General features: G+C 41.1%; 1 protein-coding gene across 1 annotated transcript; it reads left to right on the forward strand.

The window, feature by feature from the left end:
* Positions 1 to 7683: 7683 nt before the first annotated feature.
* Positions 7684 to 8622, forward strand: LOC138514537 (olfactory receptor 5AR1-like). Its single transcript, XM_069630003.1, has one exon. The coding sequence runs from the start codon at positions 7684 to 7686 to the stop codon at positions 8620 to 8622; it is 939 nt and encodes a 312-aa protein (XP_069486104.1).
* The last annotated feature ends 918 nt before the right edge of the window (positions 8623 to 9540 follow it).

Raw genomic sequence — 9540 nt, forward strand, 5'->3', positions numbered from 1 at the left:
TATGATAACAATGTATTCTTTAATGCAGACAAAACCAAAATCATTTGCAAGAGCTGTGCCATCCCTCCTGTCTTCCTATTTTCCTGGCTTTCTTCTATGTGTGCCGTTCTTAATCTGGTCCCTGCAGCCAGGGGCCTAAGGGTTATATTTGACTGCGTTATCTCCTAATCCCCACAAGTACAATAGATATCCACGAAACTGCCCTTCCTACTGAACCTGTTCAAATGCACCCTCCTGTTGATAAAGGTGTTAGTGACAAGGACATTTGTTCTCTGGAATGATTGACAAGTGCAACATCATTTACCATAACCTGTCTAAGGCTACTTCACCAGTTGGAGGTCACAAAATTGGCCGAATCCAAGACACCACATTAGAGTGGCTTGAATTCAGCTCATTATTTCAATTGGATGCACATGCATCTTTCAAACCTCTGCAGTATCCGCCAGGCATACTGGTGCATAGGTCCAGGTAACCTCTGTTCAAGTACGGCTTAAGCAACCATTAGAGGCAATGGATCGAGTTGTATCCTGCGCAAATAAAATAAAAACCTTGATGCTGGAAAATAAGCTCCAACTGAACCCATCAAAAACTGAAGTTATGGTATTCAGATAAAAAAAAAGTAGTAAACACTCTACAATCTACCTCGTGTACAACTTTATTTGGGGCTCCTACAAAATGTATTTGGCATTCCAGTATGGACTGATTAAGCCCCTACTGCCTCTTATTGCAGAAAAGGAGTGCTTGACAGTGCTTGGCATACTTAAAAACTGAAAATTGGACTATCGTAATGCCCTTCTTATGGATGTCCAAAGATTTCAATGCAGAGATTGCAGGTTGCTCTCAACTCTGGAGTTAGGCTGATCTTTGCACTGCAAAGGAAGTCAACGGTGTCACAGTATCTGAAAGATCTTCATTGGCTTCCAGTGCAGCAGAGAATCCTATTTAAGGTTCTGTGGCTAGTCTTTAAATGTTTCCATGGCCTAGCTCCCGCAAATTTGATTTAAAAAATCCAAATTGATCACCCAAATTGATCACTTCGATATATGAGACAGGGCCTTTTGGAAGTCCCTTTCGTCAAAACTACAACATGGGGGAATAGGCGTTTCCCCTCTTTTGGCCTTCACTCTCGGAATGTTCTACCAATGGACCTGCAAAGGATTGAATCTCTATCTGTCTTCAGGAAACAACTGAAAATGTACCTTTTTCTGTATTTTGTTTTTTACTAATTAACACAAGCACTGAGTTACATTTCAGTGAAACATATGACTAGTTGTTAATTATTATCTGTGCCCAGATGCAGTATCTGCCTGGACCCTACAAGGTATGCGTGGTAAAAATGCCAACTCAATCAAATCAATCAACCAAGTACTGTCTTCAATACTCTTAATAGCTGCCTTTTCCAGGTCCCTAGACATGGCAGCCGAAGTGAAAGAAGTTGGCGGCAGGACTGTTAGTGCTGCTGGGCAAGCCTTTGGAATAATGTGCCTACTTTTCTCATGGGTGAAGAAAACCACTTTTGTTTCTAGAAAGGCTTTTAGACTTTCTTCAAGAAAGTCTTTGAGCTTTAGGACCTTGGCCTCTGACCTTGTCAGTCTACCCTTTTAGAGCCTAACTGTTGCATCTCTTCTTCACTTTATCAGTCACTGGATTGGACTATATTAATTGCACTTATTGTCTTGTAATGTTTTGTCTGCACTTTTTTTACATTTGTTTTTTATCATATTTATATAGCACTCATGCCTAAGCGCTGTACAATAGCATAAAAGCAGTACAATATCAATTGAAGGATGGCTGTGAGACAAACAGTTACATTGATTTGGGTACAGTAAGGAGATGGATAGTTTGAGATTGAACAAAATAAGGAGGGAGTAGAAGGAGATGAGTGAAAATACCTAAGGTGAATCAAGACCATGTAGTGATGATTTGAATGTTAGGTAGAGGAAGAGAAAGAGATGCCAGGATTCAAAGTAAAGCCGGGTAAAAAGAACTGAGCAGAAGAGATTGAAGATCAAGAGGAAAGAGATATAATAACATGGATGTAGTGGTTGTAGATAGTGCTGGGAGTTGGCAAGTAATATGCTGGGAGGCTAATCAAAAGAGCAGATTGGAGAACAAAAGAGCAGAGACAAGAATTTTTGTCTCAGATATTGAAAGAACATACTGTAAAAACGTCCTGGGGTCTTTTGGTACCAACTTATAGACCCATTTTTTGAAAGAACAGGTCTGATTTTGGAATGTTAAACAATCGATAGCCGCAGCTCTGATAAATATTGCAATTGTAAGTAGAAAAGTTGAGAGAGCAGTCACAGATCATTCCGAGTTTGTGGGCAGTATCAGAAAAAGAAAGATGAATGGGAGGAAAAGAAAGAGAAGAGGTAGGTGGAAGGGTGAAATAGAAGAGAATGGAAATAACAAAACTTCTGTCTGAGTGGTATATAATTGCATGTGATGTGAGTGCACCCATTATTGGATGTCTAGTAGACAGGTAACAAGAGAAAAATTGAAGATTATAGTTCATGGAGAATGATAGAAAGATGTGTGAGTCATCTGCATGAAAATTATATTATGAACCCGATTTAGCTATGATGGTCGAAAGAGGGGTAATTATGAAGAAAAAAAGAAGAGCTCCAAGAACTGAGCCAGTGGGGCACAGGATTGTAGAAAAGGTGGAGCTGAACGAGTGTGAGAGAAAGTAACAGAAAACAAACGGTCAGAAAGATAAGAGGTAAACCATGATAGAACAGTGCCAAAGGAATCCAAGGAAGAGACTGTGGCTTATCTACAGCGTCAAAAGCCACAGGAATCACAGGGGCACCGGTTGCAATCTATGCAGGGCCCGGACAACAAAGCCATTCATGTTTCTTTGTTAACAAAATTGAGAAGCAAATTGTGTGCAGAAAAATATCACATGTTACTGTGCTGCATGACTCAAAGACTACACACAATTATCACTGAATCCTGGGGGTAATGGGATACATAGAAATGCAATTGGTACATTGCAATTGCAATAAAGAAAATGTGTGGATAGAATATCTTCAACCTTGTGTTGGCATCTTTAACACTATTTGTTACTAGCAGAAGTACCCGTTTGCTGAATGGGTTCTGTAGACAGACATGATTACACTGATCCTTTAGGTTGCTGCTCCGATTTGCTTATTGCTTCTGTGCTTTGCACCCTCAAGTAAATTGTACTGAAAATAGGCATGTGTGGCTGGCTGACATACACCGGAGCAGAATTTGGGGGGAGGCAAAAGATGGTGTGCTGCTGCACACTGGGATCTTCTGTGCTCTCTCCCCACCTGCCAGCTCACCATGATGTGGTGCAGTTTGTTGCAGTGCAAATTTCTTGGAAACTGTGCCTCCTAGGACCTGGACCTCGAGGTTTGTTCCTCGTGTCGGGACCGGTCCTTCTACGACCACATTGATTTTTTGCCGATTTCAGGCAACCGTTTCTTGTGTGAAGGTGCTGAAATCCAGGGACAAGAAGTGGGGCGTCTAAATTGTGACTTTTGCTGAAATCCGTGGAAAGGGGTGGTGGTCCAAATGTCATGTAGCCTGTCATTCCCGTAGGGTCCTAACAGGCAACTATGAAAAATGTGGTGCAGATTGGTGTAACAGTGTGGAATTGAATAAGGGACAACGCTTCACCACAAATCTCTCCACAATCACATTTTAACTTTTATATATAGACTAGCAGAAGTACCCGTTCTCCGAACGGGTTTTGTAAACAGACAAGATAACACTGATCCTGTAAGTCGCTCTTCGGATTCGCTTATCACTTGATGTGCTTTGCACCCTGAAGTAAACTGCACTGAGAATGGGCATGTGCGGCTGTCTGACATGCCCCAGAGCAGACGTTTGGGGAGGCGAGAGTTGGTGTCCTGCTGCATAGTGGGACATGCCCCCACCTGTCACCTCACCCTGGCAAGGTGCAGTTCGCTGTGAGCCATTGTGGTACAAATATCTTGGAAATGGTGCATCATAGGACCTCGACCTCGAGTTTTGTTCTTCATGTCGGGAACGGTCCTTCTATAAACAGATTGATGTTTCGCCAATTTCAGGGAACGTCTCATGTGTGAAGGTGCTGAAATCAAGGGAACGGGGTGGGGTGTCCAAATATCTTGGAGCCAGTAATTCTGCATGGTCCTAACAGGTAACTATGTAACTGGTAAAATGCTGTGGAATTGTATGAGGAACAACGCTTCACCAAGCCACAATCCCACAAACAAATGTTGACTTTTGCTTAAATCTGGGGAAAGGGTGGGGTGTCCAAATGTCGCATAGCCAATAATGCCCACAGGGTTCTAACAGGTAACTATGAAAAATTTGGTGCAGATTGGTGAAATGGTGTGGAATTGTGAAAGGAACACTATGCCACAAATCCCACCACAAACAAACACATTTTGACTTGCATATATGTAGATAGATTGAGTTTTGAATGAGCATCATCAAAAATACAAACCATAGAAATACTTACCATTTTGAAATAAATATTAAGTTGAACCTTCTGTGAGAGCTACTTTATGAAAATACTAGGGCCTTGTTGCCATGTTCATCCAGTGAAAACAACCTGTAAACAGGCATACCCATTACATCTTCAAACTACAATAGAAGGCAGAAATGCCGTGCTCACTGGCCTACCTACCACCATCCTAGCAGTTAGAAGAAGTGTTGACCATGTCTGTGTCCACCTCATCAAAAGCCCCCAGAAATACAACCATGTAACACCCACACTCACCCACGCAACTAGAAAGCAAGCATTCTCGATCTAAACCCCAATAATTTGGAACCTCATAGCCCTCAAAATCAGACTCAATCCCACCCTCATGTAATTCAGAAAACAGATCAAGATCTTCCTCTTTAGAGAGGTCATCCTGCACACCTTGGAACTGTACAATGCACCTCCCCAAACCTATCAATCTGCCAGACGATCCCCCTTTACAGCACCCACCCTCTGTTTCACCCACATTCCATTTCCAGTACTGCGACATGTTCCCCAATAACTGCAACTGTTGCCCTAAATGGTATGCCAGCTAATGCCGTGTTGTAAGGAATGTTCACCACCTAATATATGCCTGACACCTCTACCAGCATACAACATTACTTCTCTAAACTAGTTTTGTGCCCAATAAATAAACAAAAATGAAATCAAATTAATAAAATATTGAATTCACACAGCCATGAATATGGTACATTATCTGACATCTGTAATCATGTTGTTTTCAGCAATTACTATTCTCTTTGTCAGAATGAACTCCTGATAGTTCTGCTTGAGGGACCAATTCTCTGAGGTCACTGCACACATTATAAAAACTGCAGCAGAACACACACACAAAGCCTTGAGAGTGAAGATGAAGGGAGTGATTCGAGTGATTCGATTCTCATTGTCAGCCTGAGCTCCTGAGATTTCTGCTTGAGGGACCAGTTCTCTGAGGTAATGGGATACATTCTAAAATAACTGCAGCAATATGCGAACACCCAGCCTCGGGGGTCAAGGTCGAGGGGTGATTTTTCTCTCACATCCTAATCAAATCTGTCTGCTGCGTGTCCTCTAAACCCTTGACATGAAGAAGATAAAGTGGTAAGAACTGAAGAGTAATGTACTAATCCATGACATTATTACTGCTAGCAGGACAGTTTAGGTGTTGTTACATCCAACTACATGCAATTCCAGGGCCCTATGGAAAATATATAAACTGAGAAATTGCTCCTTTGATTTATGAACAAATTACATTGCAGTATTTTTAGTTTATTCAAACTTTATAACCAATGTAATTAAAATAACGTGTATGAATTAAAAACATATGCATGTGACTGCATACTTTTTTGCACTACAGAAACAGCACTTCACTTAACACTTTGAATGATTGAAAAAGACCATCCATTGATTTTGTTTTCTTTCCCATTGATAGTCTTGCCCATTACTGAAGAAACGCTGATTCATTGCTACTGTGGGCAGCACAGTCTACAAATGAGCACAGCGTTTGTTTTATTCGTAATACTTACCATACTAAAATGTACAGAAGTGTAGGAACCCCTCGACTGAGGACGAACCTGGTTCAAAAAGCCTATTCTGGGTGATGTATCCCAATTGGCAGGGCCTACAGTTATGTGTTAGCTCACTGCACCCTTCACAGAGGGGAAATAACCATTTGCATAACAGTCTGGTCCCACTCATAAGGGCAGTCCAGTGCCAAATTGCTAGTCAATTCTCCTCTGAACAAGAGTCCCATCAGCAACCCCTGACACCTGAGTATCAATCTCTGCAGAGGGCCGTCCGCACTTTATTACATTTTGTATCAAGGGTAATCCAGACATGGGCCCATGGCATACTGTCCTTTTGAGGGGCTCAGTTTCACCTCACTGATGAGGGCCAACAAGGCCGAAACACGTCTGGGGATGCTGATGGTGTTCTTGTTCAAAGGGACATCAAAATGGTCTGTTCCCTGAATGTGCAAATGGTGGCCATGCTCCGAGAGTCAATGGCCGACATATAGAAGGTAATGCATCCATTTGATAGGCTCATTTAAATCAAAGTTGCTGCCATTTGTGTTCTACTTAGAACTGCAGGTGCACGTTCGCCTGTCTATAGGACAAGAAGCAGTTATCTTTTAAAGACATTGGTCACCTAAGAAAAGTTTGAATTTTAAGTGTACAATCCATCCCTGATTTCTGACATGTAATCCAGACTAAAATTGAATCCCTTGGTTTAGGATGTAAGTCAAATATAATGCAGGTCATACATTCAAGTCTCAGTTCAAAGCTGCATTTTACAGGAGGAGACAATGTTTTCTCTTTACCACGCAAGTTATGTCAAAATTGGCATGTGAATCTGAACAGGGTTAAGTCAATTTTAGTGGATCAGACCACCAAGGTAATGCCACCCATTTTCTTGGCTTGCACCACTAAATTCCAGTGGATGCAAGCATTTGTTTAAGGTGGGTTGCTCAATATGTACCCAAACCATCATGGGTGTTAGTGTCGAAAGCTAGCTAAATGTTTGGCACACTCACTTCCCAAATATTGTATTGATATGTGGGAAACACAAAGACCAAACAAATGTGTTTGTGAACACTGACATGACTTCTCCTTAATTAAAATAGCTCTTTCCCCATTCTGGAAAACCTAGCTGTTCTCTGAGAATGATATTTGCAGAGCTAAGGAATGATCTGCATCACACAATGCAGATTATTCCTCAAGTGAAAGGACTTCTGGTATTCTTGTGTTTCAATGGTTGCTTAATGCGTTCATACATTTATTAAGATTGCTATGTGTATGGGGCAAACATTATTAACTAAAGTATAGTTTTAAGGAGTAAATATTAAACAGTGTGGCAAAATGCTCTCATGCTTCACCTCTGAATTTGTACTTTTCTTTCTCCAGAAGTATCTGCTGTGTTTAATATCAATCCGATAGACCTCAGATTTAACAGTCTTATCGGCTGTTCCAGTATTGAAGTAGCTGGGCAAAGGGCACGTCTTCAATTGTTCCACAGAAAGAGAATATTACGTTAATTTGCAAAACCTAAGTAGTCATTTGTATGACAACCTGTTGATGATGTACAGATTTTCCCTACTGATTCTCCAACAAACTTCGGTTGTATGATCGTTTATATTATTCATAATCAAATGCACAGCCAATCTTTCTCCTGAATATTCTCATAGCAGGGTCCACACTCCTGTTATGAAACAAGGAAACTGGACTTTGGTGACTGAGTTCATCCTCCTTGGTCTCACTAATGATCCAGAGATGCAGACCCCACTCTTTGCCTTCTTCCTCCTTGTCTACATCCTCACCCTGGTTGGGAACATTGGTATGATAGCATTGATCAGAGTGTCACCTCGTCTTCATACTCCCATGTACTTCCTGCTTAGTAACTTGTCCTTCGTAGACTTCTGCTATTCCTCTGTTATCACTCCAAACATGTTGGCCAACTTCCTGTCAGCAGGAAGGGTGATATCACTCCCTCACTGTGCCACGCAGTTGTTTTTTTTCCTAGGCCTGGGAAGTGCAGAGATATGTCTGCTGGCAGTGATGGCCTATGATCGCTATGTGGCCATTTGCAATCCATTGCTTTATTCACTCATTATGGCTGAACAGGCCTGCTTTAACTTTGTTGCTGGAGTGTATTTAGTTGCTTTATTGCATTCCCTACTTCACACCACCTGTACATTTCAGTTGCCCTTCTGTCTGTCAAACAGGATTTCTCATTTCTACTGTGACATTCCTCCACTGCTGAAGCTCTCCTGTTCGGACACGTCAATCAACGAGGCTCTGCTGATCTCTGTGGGTGGGAGCCTATCAGCTGCATCTCTCATTGCCATCATCATCTCTTACACATACATTGCTTTGTCCATTCTGAGGATCCGTTCTTTGGGAGGGAAGTGGAGGGCGTTCTCCACCTGCTCCTCTCACTTTGTCTGCATCACCCTGTTCTTCAGCACTGGTTTGTTCATGTACGTTAGACCCACATCCAGTTACTCCATGGACCAGGACAAGGTAGCATCAGTGTTCTACACCGTAGTGATCCCCATGTTAAACCCTTTCATCTACAGCTTGAGGAACAGTGATGTTAAAGGGGCTCTGAGAAAAGTAATAGAAGGAGGACTTGTATCAAGATAAATTACCTGATAGAGAAGAACATATGTGTGCAAATATATCTCTAGTGTGCTCCAAGGGCTGATCGCCATTGTGTGGTGCAGGGATGGTAGTAGATGCATAATGCATCGAGAAGAAGTCACAGTAATGCTCTAATGGAATGCTTCTTTAGGCCTGTGCTTATTACACCATGATATGAGCTGAAAGTACCAGACAAGGCACAATGCTTTTTATTTAAACATGTTAGTGTGTATCTGGTGTACATGGTTGTGGTTTGAGGGAGGATTCTAAAAATGCAACAGACTAATGGCAGCTTCAGGAAGTTACATTAACATATTTTTAAAACATACACATTCTTCATTAATGAATATTAACCTTTTTTATGAAATTCCTCAAGACCCCTCTCTTCTACTAATCGAACATTCTTGTATTAATTTATAATAATAATAATTCTTTAATGTGATATAGAATGAAAATAAATTCAAACTTTACACATATATTAATAATCATTCATATAAAATCAAACATATAAAATCATAAACATAAAATCATCAATCATAGGTCACTGCTAATGACATCTAGTGCAAAGACATAATTACTAACAACCTTCAATATTGTTTGCCAGTACTTTAACTGGTTTGTAAATAATCCTGAGCAACTAAGTATTAAGTATTGATGATTGGGTATGCTTGAGTTCCCAATCCAAGTTCTATCTGTTGCCAGACATTATAGAGTGCTATAAATAGATGCATGTTGGTTGTGTTGGTACAATACTGCCAGAATGGAGATTTAGGTATACTAAGAGGGTCATGCACAAATTCCCCTAGGAAATATACAATGGTCTTCTTTAGTGCCATACATTGCGTTAGAACATGTCTGGCTGTCTCTGGGCACAAGGGAGATTTGCACACTCGGCAGGTTCGCTCTGCTATGGGAATATTT

This window comes from Ambystoma mexicanum, chromosome 12 (genome assembly GCF_040938575.1).
Source record: "Ambystoma mexicanum isolate Mex_15411 chromosome 12, UKY_AmexF1_1, whole genome shotgun sequence".
NCBI lineage: Eukaryota > Metazoa > Chordata > Amphibia > Caudata > Ambystomatidae > Ambystoma > Ambystoma mexicanum.

Coding starts and splice junctions, on each gene's coding strand:
- LOC138514537 (XM_069630003.1), top strand. CDS start 7,684: ATGAAACAAGGAAACTGGACTTTGGTGACTGAGTTCATCCTCCTTGGT.